The 18555-nt window shown below is 41.4% G+C and overlaps 2 protein-coding genes across 7 annotated transcripts in view; one reads left to right on the top strand and one right to left on the bottom strand.

The window, feature by feature from the left end:
• smoc1 (SPARC related modular calcium binding 1) overlaps positions 1–13596 on the top strand; it is a 56046-nt gene extending 42450 nt beyond the window's left edge. For all 6 annotated transcript variants that reach the window (XM_034233430.1, XM_034233427.1, XM_034233429.1 and 3 more), the window contains exons 12-14: positions 729–973; positions 1482–1535; positions 11317–13596. In XM_034233430.1, the coding sequence (XP_034089321.1) occupies positions 729–973; positions 1482–1535; positions 11317–11333 (316 nt within the window). In that variant the 3' untranslated portion in view covers positions 11334–13596. The remainder of the gene's footprint in view (positions 1–728; positions 974–1481; positions 1536–11316) is intronic.
• Positions 1–18555, bottom strand: part of ccdc177 (coiled-coil domain containing 177) — a 168015-nt gene that overhangs the window by 61550 nt on the left and 87910 nt on the right. Inside the window, exon 3 of the mRNA XM_034233413.1 lies at positions 3867–3944. The gene's annotated coding sequence lies outside the window, so the exon portion shown is untranslated. The remainder of the gene's footprint in view (positions 1–3866; positions 3945–18555) is intronic.

Below are 18555 nucleotides of genomic sequence, written 5' to 3'. Positions count from 1 at the left end.
TGATCTTTCAGACCTCAGACTGTTACTTTATCTCAGGATCATCATTGTCATTAGACAGGCATTTTAGTGATATTAGCTTTCACCACACCCGTTTTGAAACATGGACCCAGTTTATCACGCCTAATGCAACCAGTGTGTTCAAAAATAACAATACACAGAAGGAGATAGAGAGATTTAATTTAATGATAAGCTACAATTCAATTTGTGGTTGGAGGGAATTCTTTTCACGGGACACTATGACCGGATAGATTTAAAATATGACAGATTTACAACAATTTTCTAGGGGATAACACAAACTCGAAACAGATGGGACTTGAAGGTATTTGGGATGCCAATGAACTCTTGATTTAAAAATGATTTTATTGTATTACTGTAACAAACGACTATCAGTTTCTAACATGAACTGCCTGAAATGTCAAGATTTAAGATTTTGTCATTTCATGTATATGAATTAGGGCCAAGGTCAAGTTATTTTATGTCAAATGTCAAATGGTGTCATGCAGGATTAATACAACGTTATTAGCCCTTCTAAAATGCACATTAAATTGTTATCTTTGGTCAATTTATGTTAACTTTCACTTTTGCATTTCCAGTTAATTCTTGTGCATATGCTTTATAGTAGTGCTGGTGCTATAACTTATGGTGAAAAGGTATTTACTTTTTGAGCAGTTTTCACTAGAGTTATCGTGCTACTTCCTGTTTCCCCTCTGCTCCTCTTCCCTCCCCAGGTTTGTGGAGCCGGACCCCAGCCAGACTCTGGAGGAGCGGGTGGTGCACTGGTACTTCGCCCAGCTGGACAACAACGGCAGCCAGGACATCAACAAGAAGGAGATGAAGCCCTTTAAGCGGTACCTGAAGAAGAAAGCCAAACCCAAGAAGTGCGCCCGCAAGTTCACCGACTACTGCGACCTGAACAAGGACCGGGCCATCTCCCTGTCGGAGCTGAAGGGCTGCCTGGGCGTCAGCAAGGAGGGTGAGAGGGAGAGGGAACAAGGGGAGAGAGTAAAGGTCACAGAGAGAGGTCACGACCCCGGTGTGAACCTAAAGCCAGCTGGGAAAATCTTCCCTCCTTTAACATCTAGTTGGAGATGCTCTTTGGCGTGAATAACTAATGTTTTACAGTTAAACGGCTACTTCAAGGTCAATAAAACCTTCCTATAAACGTCAGATTGAAGATTTATGAGAGTGAAAGAGGAACATGGTTGTGCTAAGATGATCATTTGTCTTTTGTTTAAAAAGTGGTGTTGTGTAAACCACAATATAGATAACTATTTCCATTTGTTCTTACATTATTTTTTTTTACTATTTGTTTTAATCATGTCACAGTTTGAAAACCGGTAGCTGTGCTGATCCATTAAAAAAAAAAAATCGATTTAAAGTGTGCTGGGAATATTTTATATCCTAGCATTAATTAATTTTCATTGCCTTAATAAAAGAAATCCACCTTCATGGAGTTGAATCTTTGTTTTCCTCTTCTGCAGGAAGCTCAACGACAAGCAGCAGCCAAGGGTCGAGGCAAGGGACCAAACTGTCCAGTAAGACAAACAACTAAACACTTTCACTAACTTTGTCTTTAAACGCTGGGGATTGGTTATGGTGTAACATATTAACACACAGTGCATGCTGGGGAAATGCAGATACAGATAGTGGACACACAGCTTTTGATTCACATGCAGAGCTTTACACGAGTAGAGTGAGGTGTTTGTCCTTCTGTATCAGCTTGGATGTGCAGTAATGTGAGGTGTGTGTGTCCATGGCTACTCTGGTGTATTGTTATCCGTCCTGCTGCATGTTATGGACGACGAACACAGGCCACTCGATTCACAACATTACCCTAACCCAGTGTTTCTCAAACTTGTTCATACCAAGGACCACTTAACCAATACAAAAACACTCGCGGACCACCTAACTCCACAAATGTCCAAAATCGCATCGTTTTTCTAGAACAGATTACAAATCGCCTGAAAATGGTACAAACAAGTGGCAACATGTGCGATGAAGGTGTTGCGCTGGGCTATATCATGCAATAGAAAGTGAAACTTAACCTCGCTCCATTGCGGAGATATTCCCGCGAGAGTGCGGAAAACTTAAATGTATTTATTTCAAATGTGAAATGTTACCAATATACTCGCGGACCACTAGGGGGCGCTCACGGACCACACTTTGAGAAGCACTGCTAACCCTACCCCTCACACCAGATACTGACTGGTTTTCGGACCCCCCCAGACCCCCCCAATAAAGCAAAACTTCACGTTTCAGAGTGGCCTTCTATTGTGGCCAGCCTAAGGCACACCTGTGCAATAATCATGCTGTCTAATCAGCATCTTGATATGCCACACCTGTGAGGTGGGATGGATTATCTCGGCAAAGGAGAAGTGCTCACTATCACAGATGTTTTCAGATTTGTGAACAATGAGAGAAATGGTTATTTTGTGTTTATAGAAAATGTTTTAGATCTTTGAGTTCATCTCATGAGAAATGGGAGCAAAAACAAAAGTGTTGCGTTTATATCTTTGTTCAGTGTATGTCCTTTTGTGTTATCTGTTGTTTTATGTTCATGTTGTAACAACTTGCTGCCATGTTGGACAGGTCTCCCTTGAAAAAGAGATCGATGATTTCAATGGGACCATCTGGTTAAATAAAGGTTTTAAAAAATAACCCCTACCATCAGCGTGAGAAGTATAAAATAAGATGCTACCAACTATTTAGAGATTTCAAATAGCATCGTAAGAATACATCTTTAAAAACATGCTATTTGTCAAGTTTGAGTCCTTTCAAGACTCTTTTAAAAGGAACCGACCCTTTGAAACATTTGAGGTATTTTTGATCCATCCCCCTCTGAGTGATCATCGGTCCTGGTGGTGCTGTTGACTCTGGCCCGGTGGGTTCTTCAGCATCGCTCTGAGGTCATGTGTTTACCCAGCAGCCTGCAGAACAGAGGCTGCATGACATCATGACCCGGCAGCGCTGCCAGGGTTAACAGCGAGGAAGAGCAGAGGAGCGTTTCTGAATCTCTCACCTTCATGCTGAGAGCTGCAGATCCTCATGCTAACACTGTGAGCGAGTGAGGGAGTAGATCATTGATTTATGAAGAGAACTGGATAGAGGATGGAGGAGAGACTGTGCTTTCCCAAAGTAAGTCAATGGGAAAAGTAGTACCGCCGCTTGGCCACTATGAACATTTGCGTCAATGTCCGGCGCACTTCATGGGGGCTTGGGGTAGATAGAGGTTTGTAAACAGGAAGGACGTGCTGAAATCATTTATTCAACATGTTGGAATGGTGAAATGCTCAGCGATAGATGTGCAGGCCAACAAGTAATGCATATATTGTATTACCTATTATTTATTTAAATCATTTCATACAGTCATCCTAATTCATGTGGACAGGAGCGTGAGCAACATTTCCTTTCCCTTTCTGCAATCTTGTTTATTTGTCCCACATGCAACAACACTAAGAACGCATGAATTCTCCTTCACATCTTTCCTTAAGCCTATGACGTTTCCTTAAGCGAAAAGACATAGGAGCAGATTTTTTTCGACAATTCGACCGTAGCCAAGTACAGCAGAGGAAGCTGTGTGAAGAGTGTGCTGGAACATATGGCAGCATTCTGCCCTGACTGAGATAGACGCTCATTGTGTTCAGGTATGCTGATCCTCAATGGCCTGGATCCCTTTAAGTCAAGCTGCCGCTGCCAGACGTTAAATCTCATCATGCTCTGTCGCAGCTTAGGAGCGTCACTGGACTGTTGTTGGACATATTTACAGTTTACAGTACGTGCTTTTTGCTGAAAGATGTGAGGAGGAGGAGGGGAGCACATCTGTACGAGAATCTGCACACGTGGGCAGGAAGAAAACATGTGAATACCTTGTGTGAGGGTTGAGGTGCTGCAGAGGGGGGCATCCATCCTCCGGAGAGAGCACTGGAAGCATGTTGTCTCCTTCACTGTAACAAACAAAACACAAACAGTTTAACGCATTAATCTGTTGCAATGGGTCCTGACACGACAGTTCACAATGTTCTCTTTTAAAGGTCTTAAACCCATTTCGAGACAAAAACATACTATTGAATAAGTTAAAACACATGCAGGAATGCTTGCATGGACAAACAACAAACCCAAACACAATTATAAAGATATTAGCGGGTTTATTGTGAGGGCTTACAAATATTTTTGTGTGAGGATGCATCAGCTGTTGCGTATTTTGCGGAGAAAATATAGAACGTGCTGCTTTGCAAAACAGTCCAATAATGCACCGCTTCACACGTATTTGAACATAAAAGGAGTAGTTTGGATGTTTTGAAGTGAGGTTGTATGACAGTGACCATCTACTGGCGGCCCGCGGGTCAAATCTGGCACGCCAGACATTCTCATCCGGCACGTGCTGTGGCGCTGGCGGAGTGGTTCATTTTTTAACAACGTCTCGTGAGTAATGTGCAGTACCGGAGTCCAACAGAGAGGCAGCAGCTGCGGGACAGGGAGGGTGTTTCTCAATGTCGAGTAAAGCTGCTCCAGAGCCACTATCTCAAGCATACTACGTCATCGAGTGCCGCCGAAGGACTGTTCCAATGTCCAGCATACTTGGAATTCTACCGAGCCCGGCGTACTTCGTTTGGAGAAATGTCGAGGCTGCACATGTGTAGACTACGCGGTCTTAAAATCCCCACAATGCTTTGCACACGGACCAATTTCCCCAAATCTGTGGAGGAAAATGTAAGGCGGGGCCTCTCATATGACGCACACTTGATAGCCTGTTCCACTCTTTGTTTTCCGAATGCCAGGAAGGATTCTTGCCTCGCTTCTGAAGCAAGACGCTCGGAAGACATGTGCTACCAAGCAAGCGTACTCGACATTGAGAAACACCCAGTAGCCTTCCCTGCCCTGACGAAGAAGTGATCCTTCGTTATGAGGCTCCGGTGACTTGACAGTACATGAGCATGCTCCACTAGCACCCCCCCTCAACAACTTCAAAATTCAGGGCTATATATACAAATCGCTGGCCCCCGAAAGTGTCTCTAGGCATCATTTTGGCCCTTGGACCAATGTAGTTGGTGATCCCTGCTGTATGAGGTACTTCTCCACAGTGTGTTGGCTACAGTACTGTAGATGCAGTTTGTAGAAACAGGAGTACCAGCAGGAAGCTAACAATAAACTTCTGTGGACAGAAACCAAAAAAAGAATCAATGTAAGCTAAGGGGACTGCTTTATTGTTCATATGTTTACCTATTAAGCGTGCATTCAGATAGTCCTTTCTAACGGGGAATCAAAGCTGTAATCATCGCTCTCAGACACCAGACTCCATTGAAATGTAATGTAATATAGTTCATGGTCTAGAGCTGCCTTGACTGTTGAGTCTCTTCAAACTAACACTTTAAAACCCAGCTGGAAGTCAAATAAATCAACTCCGAGTTAACTTTTCATACTTTTATGCAAAAGTTTAAATGCAGGGCTTTCAGTTGAAGAAGTATTTCTTCACACTACTACTATAAAGTAAATGACCTGAATACCTTTTCCACACTGACTTAACTTAACAAAGTTAAGTGTTTCTGCTCTTTTCTTAAGGCAAATTTGCATTGACAACAACATCAGATGGTGGACATGTTCTGCTTCTTGTTTCCCGTCTGCTGTTTTCTGTCAAACTAGTCTTCTCTTTTCCCTTCCCTTCTCATCTCCTCTCTCCTCTCTCCTCTCTCCCCTCCTGTTTGTCCTGGCTCTGTCCATCATTAGTAGTTAATGAAAGGAGGCATTATGGGGCAGAGCTGGCTGTGGAGCTGCAGGACCATTAGAGGTTTGAGAGCCAACAGTAATGACTCCTCTCCACCAGTGTTTTAATTACTGTGACATCAGCTGCCCACACGGTGCTGTGGTGAAGGTAAAGATGTCAACAGAGAGAGCTGTGACACTGGAGACGTGTGCTCATTATGAGCTCCGGTAATGTCAAAGAGGTTGTCCAGTGTTTTCCTTTGACACATGGAGCACACAACAGGAGTTTGTCGATGTCAGAAGCGCTTTTCACTTACTGGAAATATACTCTTTGTTTAAAGGTCACCTATCATGCTATTTGTAGGCAATAGCAGATATATAAAAAATATAAAAAACATGTCTATGAAGTGTTTTGCTCAAAATATCAAACAGATCACCCATTCTATCCATGCCTCATATCCCTCTATTTCACTTCCTGTTTCAAAAGTGCTGATTTGGGGATAAAGCTTTAAAAAAAAAAAAAGTATGGGTCTGAGCTCATGCGGGACCCGGCAGCTACTGTCTAAACTAAATGCTGCCGTGATGAAACGCCATATCATGGATCATCAAGGATTCTCTCTGAAACAGTTTGGAGCTCAAAGGCTTTCTCTCTTGCCGGTTATACCACAAGGTGAGTTCCTTTTTACTTCCTGCTTCTTCACACACATGCTCTCCAGTACAGGTTAGCTCTGAGTGTTAGCGATGCTAATGTAAACACCGACCATATTACGTCCAAAACAATCAGGCATTGTTTCTGATAGCATTGTTTCTGATTGGACCGTGGGTCCACATTTCAGATATTACGTCATATCGGACGCAAATCTGGATCAGCTCCGTTGTTCCCCGTTTTTAGAGATTTGGGTACGGAGGAAAAGAGAGAGGGTTTTATTTTCTGACGCTGCGTGAGTTCCCCGACACACCGGGGACACATGTTTAGGTATACAAGACATCACAAAGTGCATTTTGCATGATAGGTCCCCTTTAAGGCAAGGGTTTGCTCCGGGGTGAAAGTGAGCAACAACAGTTGATGGCGAGTACGATGGAGAGTAGAAAGTTGTTGTAGGAATATTATTATGAGGGAAATTTGCATGAGTGTAGTTAGGGAAGGTTTTGTTTAGTAAATGAAACACTGATGGTGCAGGGATGTACTGATCCTCTCTGTTTAGGATTCTTTTGGCTACCAAAAATATTTGTGTGCTGGTCAGAAAGTTTCAAAGGGGGTAATTATTGAGGGTTGCAGAGCAAAGGGAAACAGTGTTTTCCTCACCATCACTACTGCTGTGACTCGGTCTCTCTTCAGCCTTTTCTCCCAGATTCCACATGTTCAGGTTCACCATGATTCCCAGCTCTCGGGCCAAGCGTCTGTATCGTGCGGTCCCAGGTGAGGCGAGGCGATTCTCTGGCAGACAGGCTCTGCTTTCAGCTCTTTATCACGAGTGGGGCCAAGGTGTCCGGGGAGAGGCCGGGGGGCTTTGTGTTGTTAATGCAGCAGACAGTGTCCTCAGTGACTGGGGGGGGGGGGGGGGCTCCGTACAACAGAGACATTTATCTGAGCTGAAGAGAGGAGCGGCATGACTTCACCGAGAGAGGAGCAGGAAATGTATCTCTGCAGTTTAAGGTGGAACAATCAGCAGTGAGAGCATATTCAGACCCTTCGCTAATGTAAAATAGCTCACGTCAAACGTTATGCAGATACAGAGTCGGACCAAAGGACTGAAAGGATATCTGCAAAAAGTATGATAATTTTTCTTTGTAACATTTTAAGTTTATGAAAGTTAAAGGTGGGTTAGGTAATTTTGGAGAAACCAGCTCGAGTGCGCTAGAATTTGAAAATACACAGCCGGAACAAATCTGCCACTTCCTTACAGAGCCCCTCCTCCAACACACACGAACGCGCACATGACCAATGAGGGCACGGGATGAGTTTGTGCACAGATGGAAGGCTGACAGGCAGGTAGGCCATCCAGTTACTTTAGCCGGGCCGGCTAAGATGATTGGTCGTGCTTTTTACAGCGCTACGGCTTCCACAGATGACATTTTTTTATGTATTTATTGTCAAAGCACTTAAGATATTCATTGCTATCGGGATGTTTAGAGCATTCCATGGAATATAACAAAAAGTGTATCTCGAGCCGGTTTCTCAAACTTACCTACCCCACCTTTAATGCACCGAATTATTTTTAATCCGTCGCATAATCTTGTTTATAGATCGGCTAAAAAAAAAATCCCCATAGGAAAAACTGCAGTAGGAAAAACGGCTGGTGTGAATCCTGGAACAAGATATTTTAGTATTAAAATATCTCCATGTTTTCTACAATTCCGGTTTTCACCTTTAAAGTTGTCATAACAAAGGATAGCAATGTTTGTTTTCACTCTTCCTCCCGATGATAGGATCCAAGCCAAGCAAACTATCTAGAATTAATCGATTAATGTTTAACATATTATCACAAGAAGACATAATCAGGATTTTCAATGACTTCTCCATGACCTTTACCTAATTTTCCATGACCAAAAACATTACTCTTTCTCAGCGGTACCACTGAAAATGGTTTATTTGAACATGGAACAGGAAAATAAGGTCTGAAACATGTTGTGCCTATCTAAAACAAATCAAATAGCTTACTAGCTTCTACACGCTAAAGCAGTGGTTCTCAAACTTTTTCTGTCAGGCCCCCCCTTTGGAGAAAAAAAAAAGCTAGGGTAACTTGACGTTTCATAGAGGGTGCTCAAACATTTAGGGTTTCCCATTAATGTACCGGGCGCTACAGAGGAATGTTCTACTGCAACACTCCCCACGCATACACACAGTCTACCCGCAACTGTTACAATGAAGGCTCAATAATCAGCTCACGGCATATAGGTGTAAGCAGGGGTCAAGTGTTATTTTTATAGGTGGTGTGTGGACCTCACATAGGGGGGTCCGGGGGCATGCTCCCCCGGGAAGATTTATTTTTAAATATTGAAGTTAAAAGCATCAATCTGGTGCACTTTGAGAGCAACATGAAGAGATCTATGGATACATCTCTCAACACAGAACTGTAAACAGATTTACTATTTCTTTATGGATATTTTACAAATCACTCCCCTTTTAAACGTTATACATTTTTTAATGTCATATAGTATTTCATAATTGTTTTAAATTTATTTATATTAATGGTGACCAAAACGTTTGAGACCCACTGAGATAACACTGAGAGAGTCCTTTAGCTCACTGAGTCTCTCAGTCTGACAGGAGAGGACTCTCCTCCACTTTGTTGTTGAAAAAACTCCTTATATCCGTTAGCGTAGCTCGCTAGCACCAGAAGCTAACAACAACGATCTCCGGTACCGGTGCGCTCTCTCTCTCTCCCGCACACACACAAAATGGCTCGTTCCACACACACACAGAGCTTTAATGAAACAGACACCCAGACGTAATAGTACTGTACTGTATCATATTATTTTCGAATCAATAATTTTTCAAAATATGATTTTTATTTTTTTTTTTATTTAAAATCTTTTTAATTTTTTTTTTTTAATAACCATTTTTTCTCCTGGTCTCTCGCGCCCCCCTGTCATGCCTCTGCGCCCCCCTGTGGGTGCGCGCGCCCCACTTTGAGAACCACTGCGCTAAAGCAACTAAAATCTCTCTCCAGCAAAATACCTCGTCAGTTAAATGCCATTTTACGTTTCATTACTATACGATACAGTATTTATTATCATTATAGTGTTATACTATTTTGGCGATTAGCTAAAATATAAATTATATTTGATTAAACTTTAGTTACATTTCCATGACTTTTCCAAAACTTTTCCAGGGCCTTGAATTTGCATTTTGAATTTCCATGACTTTTCCAGGTTTGTAATGACCGTAAGAAGAACCCTGCATAATGATGTAAAATCCAATATTTACCCCAAAAAGCAGAATAAGTTCCCTTTAGTCCCATTTTCTTACTTTTATACAAACTGTTCATAATCAGTGGGTCGATGGATTTACTAATCATGACTTTATAACATACAGTCGATGCTTATTATACGTAGCTCAATGGATTACGTTTTTTGTGTTGATAAAAAATATTGTGAAAGAAAGCTTTCCTTTTATACCGTTTACAGGTAATGTCGTTTATATGTGTAAGTTTAGAGAAGCTAAGTATTTTATGAACTGGGTGGATACAAGTTGTTTCAGTGTATTAGACGGTAACAAAAATGGACATTTATTTATATGAGAAAGTCACGGCTGAGACAGCGAAGTCAGGAGCCATGTGGATCCCCCTCGTCATGGAAGGCAGAAGAGGTCATAATATTTATTTAAAACACTTAAAGTATAGGTAAAGCATTCAGAGCAGGACTCGCTCATCTGGAAGCTAATCTGTGATTTATGGAGCCACGGAGGAGAGGTGAAGCTTTAAAGTCTGAACAGAAACTCTGCACGGTCTGAGACTCAGGGATCAGCCGGACTGTTTCACTGCTGACAGAGAAAACACACACACACACACACACACACACACACACCACACACACACCACACACACACACACACACACACACACACACACACACACACACACACACACACACACACACACACACCACACACACACACACACACACACACACACACACACACACACACACACACACACACACACACACACACACACACACAGGCTAGTAGTGCAGCTACACACATACTGCATGTTCACAAACCTGCAGGCACAACATGCGAACTAATAGAGGGAAATAAATAAAAACACACATTTTGAATACATAGAAATGGATGCATTTACACACACACAGTTTGAGGACCTCTGCTCCCTTCTGACAGTCATCTGAAAGCAATCTAAACTCTGTGCCCATCTGCTCCACTCCAAGGCCTCCTCTCCTTTCTGTCAGTGAATGTCAATCGTCACAGTAAACAGTAAAATCCCAGTTTCAGTGTTAGCTGCTGCCGGCATCCATTCCTTAATGCCTTTCATTTCAGCTTATCAACGCCGCTCATGGATCTCCAATGACATGCTGTAATTGTATGCCTAACTGACCATCATATCTGGGCTCCTTGTAGAAAAAAACATGCAAGTTTTTGTACATTAGTTTTGATCTGAAGACCTCAGCATTTGTATTTACCGCCAGTGAAATCATAACAGATATGTTTACCAAAAAAGGGGCGGGGCCATGAAGGTAAAAGGACTCACCTGATGGTTGCTCTCATGTGTACGAGTAACGAAACTAGAAATGATTCACATTTGAGAAGCTGAAATCTGAGAATACTGAAAACCCAAATGGATAAATACATTTTCAAAACAGTTTGGGGTTCATTTATTATTTGACAATGTGAAGATCCTTTTCCCCAGCTCGAGTTGCTTTACATATTGTGATCCAAAATAAGCAACATGCGCACCATGATGGTTTTACTGCATTACTAGATATGGTTTATGTTTGTAACATCAATGACTAAATGTGTGTGTGATGTGTGTGTGAGTCTTTGAGCTCCTGTCATTGTCTTGTCACGCGATGTGTGTGTGCATCTGGACGCCGGAAACTAAAAACCAGACGAGTGACCCCCCCCCCCCCCCCCCCCCTCCCTTTGTGTTCTCCCAGTAGGTCGTCTGGTGTGAGCAGAGGAGGATCCCAGAGCTGAGACGAGAGCAGAGGGCACAGAGGGAAGGCATCTGTACGCTTGCTGACAGGAAAGAGCAAGATGGAGCAGAAAAATGTGCAAGTTCCAGAAAAACACAAGAAAAAAAACAAGCGGCGCCAAAATATTTGCACTTTCTCCTCCCTATGTTTGACATGTTTCTGTGTACGTGTTGTTTTTCTCTGGAAGTGACTGAAAAAGGCCGAGGTAAGAATGAGGATATATTTGTGAAAAGAAGACCACTGGAGGATGTTTCCACGTTTCCCCTCGTGTTTAGTCTGCCTCACAACAGGCACATTTTGTGGCTATTAAATTTACATTCCCCCGTTACATATAGGAGCCCAGCGGTAACTCGCAGTGAGTCAGAATGATGCTCGACACTCAGAAGGAGGAGCTAAGATCATGTAGAACAATTCAGAGGAATGTTGTGTGTGAGCATTAATGAGTATGACTATTAAACTGTGACCATGAAGTCTAGTGTGTCAGCACAGAGAAAGCTGTCTGAATCCCCTTGCACTGTACAGATAAATTAACATTTTGGCAAATGTGTTTTTGCTCAGTTTATATCTGTGTCGGGAAAAGTTAGCTGAAAGAATTATAATCTTGGAACGCAGTCAGTAAAGGTGTACTTCTTGTGCAGGCAGAAAGCAATGCATGTGGTGTGTAATCCACATGTCGGTGTGTTGTCTGCACAAAATGCCTCGAGGACTTCATTGCTTTTGTACTTGTGTATAAAGTCTGGGCGATTGAGAAATAGGCTTTTTAGAGTAGCTGGTTTTATTGATGCAACTTCTCTACCGTCCCTCTAAAAGTTCATATTCAATTCAGTTCATCAAATACAAAATGTGTTATTAATACTAATAGTTCAAACCATCATGAAAAAGATGACTAAAAATCTGATTTGTCAACAAGGTGTTTTTGTTCAGTACCTATCGCTCAATGAAATAACTTCATTAATAACTTACCACACATAGACTTGAAGGTGTTAGTGCAACCAGATCAGTGTGTAACCAGCATGTTGTCTGCAAAGAACGCCTTTGTTATTTTTGTACTTTTGTATAAAGTTTGTGCTAACAAGAAATAGTCTTTCTACAGTAGCTGGTGTTAAAGGATGTCCGGATACACATCACTGTCCTACTGTCTCTATTTGTATAGGAATAAAATACAATACAATCATAAATCAGGCAATCAGAGAGCACGTTGTGAAGTGTGTTATTAATATTAACAATCGTATTAATTAAGATGGCTTTAAGTTAAAACCACAATGAAGGAAATTGATTTAAACATGTTTGTTTTTGTTCATCACAGTCTGTTGCAAAGATGTAAGCACTTCATTTCTTACCACACAGATACATGAAGTACTTGTGTGCAACCAGAAAGCAATGCAGGACCATTATGTTGTATGTTATTAGCATGTTGTCTGCACAGATGCATCAAGGGCTTCTTTGTTTTTGTACTTTTGTATAAAGTTAGATCAACACTCTCCATTACATCACTGCTCTACTGTCTATAAAGGTCATGTCCATCAGGTTCCCACATGCATCCAATAAACAGCTCATTTGTAAAATGTGTTATTAATAATAAAATAATATCGACTAATGCAGCTTTAAGGTCAAACCACAATGAAGGAAATTGGTTTTCACATATGTTGTCACTGTTATTGTAACTTTGTGTAGTTCCAATGTGGCTACTTTTATTAGTTAATGTGCATTTTCTACACAATCAAACCTGACTATTTTAAATGTGTTAGTGGTGGATTCTGCATGTCTCGTTTGTTTTATCATCTGACTCCGTCTTCCCATTACAAATCGCAACAACGTCAACAAACCGCAGACCCCCTGGTGGGGATTAGATTTTCCAAAACAGGTTACGATGCAGAGACTTTTTCTTTTAAGTACCGGGAAAAATGAGGTGTTTCAGATGACTAACCCCAGACAGTAAATGTAGTAAGATGTTTACACGTCTCAGTGTCCCGTTAATATCTGCCGTCATGTTCTCCCGTTATTGTAAACAAGATGTGGCCTTTACTAAAAGCCCGGTCCTAAAAATAAATATTTGAGTGTCCCAAGAAACACCGGAGTATATTTTGTGTATGTAAGCTCATGTATTGTCTGTGTAAAACATACTTAGATGTGCCACCCCAGAGCGTCTGAAGAAGAGGGAAAAGACAGAGGAAGAAATGAAAGTAAATAAATAACCTTATAAACATGTTTTGGAATGTAAATAAAAAAATCTTCCTCACATTTGGGAACAATTGAGTTTTTAATATTGCCGTGTTTGTGGTTTAAATGCCTGTTTTTGAAGTTGTGTGTTCATCTGCATACCTCCAAGGGTAAATCCATTGTGCATATGTAAAATAATGATTGTTTAACTAAATGTTACTATGGGCTATATGTCACTTACTTCTCTGTCAGTCTGACTTATTGCAAGAAAATACTTCCTGTGTGTTTACATGGAGTCAAACATTACAGTAGCTAATTCACGTGAAATGCTTAGCCCAGTCTGTGTTTAATGTTCTCTGAGCGCTGTTTATTTAATGTGCGCCGGGGTTATTTGACTATTTCAGCTGGTGTTTTACGACTCCTGTCATCATGACACTCTCTGCAGAATGCACACAGTGTCTATCTGCTGCTTAATCCACTACAATCACAAATTCAGTCACGTCTCATTGGAAGCGGACGGTTTTGCCAAGAAGTAGAGAAGAGAAACGTGTTCCTGCTGCAGGCCGAACACTGAGCGCTGTGTCTGCTGAACGTTTCCAGACCAGCAGCAGAGCACATGCTAACAGGCTAGTAATCACTGCTAATCATGGGGGGGGGGGGGGGTTGAAGCGAATGTGGCCTACAGATGACTGTCAGTCTGACGGGGAGCAGCAGTGGTGAAAGAAGATTTGTTTTAGTCAAAGTAGCAAAACTGAACTGCGAGAATACTCAGTAAGAACAAATCCTGCATTAGAAATCTCACTCAAAGAAGCCCTTCTATTATTTTTAAGTGGTTTCCCTCATAGTGTGTAAAATAGGTTTTAGTGCATGTCAATGGTCTGCAAAGGCTAAAATCCCTGTGTTCCCTCCAGAGGATATTTCTCTCCCACACACTCATTTAAATGACTTTATATACTCATGCTGGATATTTTAACCTATAATTAAAGTGTATTGGTCAGTTATATTTTGTATTAACTTATAATCTGTGTGAAGTAACTACAGCTGTTAAGAAATATAGTGGAGTAAAAGTACAACAATTCAAAGCAGAATGATTAGAATACTGTCTTGCTGAGCTTCTTGGTAACCTTTCCACTGAGAAGCATCTAAAAGTGTTTTCACAACATTTATTATTACTAGTTGGAGAAGTGAGATCTACTCAGAGGCGTGTTGTCTTTGGGTCGATGAACATTAAGTGGCTTGAGGTGCAGATGTATGGCTGTGCATGAACACACAAAATACTTTACTGCTTTATCATAGGCCTGATCTTTGTGAACCAATAGACTGATAAAAGAACAAAAGAAGAGTACAAATAAAACACTTTTATGAAGTGCATCCTGGCACACAGCAGCTGCAGACACCTGGGTTTGTAAACCTTTTCTGAGAATGTTCTGAACTGAAACACACATTTGAAGTGTCCATAATGAGAAAAAGGTCTGCAGATGCCCTTCATCAGGACATCTGAAACACAAGCATACCAGGGATTATTTGTACTTAAAGGTGGGGTAGGTAATTCACTTCAGAAACACTTTGTTATATTCCATGGAATGCTCTTAACATCCTGATAGCAATGAATACATTAAATGCTTTGACAATAAATACATACAAATATTTCATCTGTGGAAGCCGTGGCGCTGTGAAAAGCTCGACCAATCATCTGAGCCTCGGCTAAAATAACTGGATGGCCTACCTGCCTGTCAGCCTTCCATCTGGGCACAAACTTATCGTGCCCTCATTGTGCGCGTTCGTGTGTGTTGGAGGAGGGGCTCTGTGAGGAAGTCTGAAGGAAGGGGCAGATTTTTTGTAATTTCAGATTCTAGCGCACTCGAGCTGGTTTCTCCATTCTTACCTACCCCACCTTTAACCTTTAGACTATAAAGGAACTACAGCACAGACATGACTTTATTTCACCACAGCTGAGCTAAAGGCGGCTAATGTTCAACATGATGATTGTAAGACATTTTATGAGGACACTTTTTAGCATCCGCTGTTTTGATGACACGTGCTTCAGACAATTTTCTCCTAGAACAGTGGTTTATATTTAGGGGTGCACCGAATGGGAAATTCTTGGCCGAAACCGATACCGAAAATAGGAAACAGTTGGCCGAAAACCGAATGCCGAAAGGCCGAAAATGATTAATAGAAATATATATATATAATGTATACATTTTTTACCAATGTTGTTCAGCTACCTGATTATGGAAATAGACATGATTATGGCAAAACTTAACTTAAATAATAATCACTATTATGGGTCCATAAAACATTTATTCAGCACTTTTGAATGCATACAGTACATTTATATATGTCATGTATTATTGCTAAAAAACATGATATCGCAGTCTTAGTGTCGCCAACTCGTTTCTAATATGCAAAGACAACAAATTCGTCTATGATGTATTTTCGATCAGACGAGATCTCTCTCCCCCGTCTGTGTGCGAGGGGGCGGGGCAGTTTACACACACGCAGCTGCTACATGCAGCGGAGCACACTGCGGAGATGGCGGAGAGAACGCGCTCCGAGGTGTGGTTAAACTTTACCCGTCTCGATGTGGAGAATACTTGTTACCATAAGTGCAATAAGAGTTTAGCATGTAAGCACGAGCAATTTGTCTAAACATTTATCAAAAGTGCACCGCATGCAGACGGAGGAATGTACCGGGTTCGACCGTCTTTCTAGCAGCTCTGTAGCCCCATCCACGAGTAACGTTTCCACGTCAGGTGTTATGTATGCTAGCAGCAACACACGGAGTTAACTCCATGATACAAACATGGGTTAATGATTAGAGGAAACTGAGTTATTTAGTTTGTTAAAATGTCAGCTATTCTCTTTACAGTCTATCATCAGATTATTTAATACGATTTGTTAAAGGCTCAGGGCAATCTCGATGACAAAGGTCAATGTCCCCCCCCCCCCTGTGAGCCAGCCGCGAGCATGGTCGCCGCGTCTTTATTACGTCATCACAACAACACGTTAGGTTACCAACGTAAGCCTGTTCTGACATTCGGTGATATTTTTTCGGTGCTAAAACCCTTTCGGCCGAAAGCCGAAAGGGCCGTTTTAACCATTTTCGGCCGATAATTTTCGGTGGCCGAATATTCGGTGCATCCCTAGTTTATATACAGTCTATGATCTATGCACAAACTTATCTCGTGCCCTCATTGGTCATGTGCGCGTTCGTGTGTGTTGGAGGAGGGGCTCTGTAAGGAAGATTTTTTCGGCTGCGTACTTTCAAATTCTAGCGCACTCGAGCTGGTTTCTCCATTATTACCTACCCCACCTTTAACATGCTGTTATTTAACAATACGTTTATAAATGATGAAGTTATTTCCCCCTTTCTTTTTTCAAGAACTACAATGCTTCTCTTCTCACTTGACTTTTCATAGATGTTGTGTACCACATCTAATCACACTGCACGGGGTTTACACCATAGGTTTACACTCAGTCCTGTGCAGTAAAGAGGCATTTAGAGCTGAAGAAAGAGTTGACTGCTGCCCCCTAATGGTGAAAATGCTTCACTGCAGACTGCACATATTGACCTCTGTGTGCAGGTATTCAACACATGCTACATTCAACACATTGAATTCCTGGAACTGACAATAAATATCTTTACAAAATGTGATGTTATATGTCTTGCAATATTTCGAACTTTAATGGGGACTCATGTGTAACTTTGTATTGGAAACCTAGCACTAAAACTGACTTGAAAATGGACGGAGGATATTTTAAGAAGGCATAAAAAACAGATGAATACACAGATGAATGTGTCTCATATAAACAAAACTACCCTTAATGTAGTGGGTCGAACAAACCATAACTAAAAAACTAAGAAGAAATTAGAAGAAATTGTAAAAAAGGTCAAATAATTTAGAAAAATTAATAAGAGCAAGAAGCACAAAGAAGCTAAGATACAAAACTGACCAATCAGAAGACAACAATCTTACGAAAGAACAATATGTGTGAGAAAATATATATTTAGTCAAGAACATTTTTAAATAACGACTTAAACGTGATAACAATTTCCATTTTCTGAGATTAACCTGTTTTAATAAACATTTGATTAGATGGATTCCCTGATTTAGTGATGGGACTTCAAAGGTGCGGATGTTGTCAGTGCATGATGGGAGGCATGGGGGGGGGGGGGGGGTCTGGTGATGGGGGGGTTTCTGAATGGGGGAGGCGGGGGGTTGTATCACAGATGAAACTGGAGCCACAGGCAGCTGCAGTACATCTGTCTTGTACCGACACATGTGGCTTTTGACTTCCAGTGTGAAGTTCAAAAGAGTCTGTAATGACGCAGCTGCTTAGGGATGTAAGAGTGTGTGTGTGTTTTTTTAGAGAGTGTGTGTTCTCTCCTTTGTTGGAGGTGGGGTGGAGGGAAGGGGTTTCATAGGTGAGGACTGGAATTTGGGGTTTTGAGAGAAAGTGACGTGCGTGCAGTACAGGTGCTGCAGTCATGTTTCAGAAGCTGTGTTTCTAACATTTAGCTAACCTAACTGACGTGGGGATATTTATAAGGTATACAATGTAGCATTTCTGCATTAAAACACCTGAACCATGCTATGTATTTATAGAGTTGTGTAGTTTCAGAGAAATCAGTATCATTGTAATAGAGTAAAGTTCCTCTGTTCTCCTGTAATCTGTTCTGAGTATTCATGTGTTGCTGTTTATCAAGTTTTAATCCACATTTGTATCATATGCTTACTCAAATCTGGATCTGAAGTTATCAGAGGAACAAGCTGAGCTAATGTTAGCGCTAAGCTCGTGAACTCTCCATCCTAAATCCATCAGAAGAACCCAGATTTTTAAGGTGAAACGTATTTATTCGATTGTTTTGAGTCTGTGTGTTTTGGTAGAAAGGAGATAATGTAATGTGTATAATTGGGCTGCCAGTTCAATCTTCCTCCACTTTTGGATCTGAAGTCATCAGAGAAACACGTTGAGCGGCAGCCGAACAGCGTGAAGGACACACTAAGATTTTTAACATCACATTTTCCCTTTAAA

This window comes from Gymnodraco acuticeps, unplaced genomic scaffold, assembly GCF_902827175.1.
Source record: "Gymnodraco acuticeps unplaced genomic scaffold, fGymAcu1.1, whole genome shotgun sequence".
Lineage (NCBI taxonomy): Eukaryota > Metazoa > Chordata > Actinopteri > Perciformes > Bathydraconidae > Gymnodraco > Gymnodraco acuticeps.
Note: the sequence above shows the minus strand (reverse complement) of the source record. Positions and strands in the feature narration are given on the sequence as shown.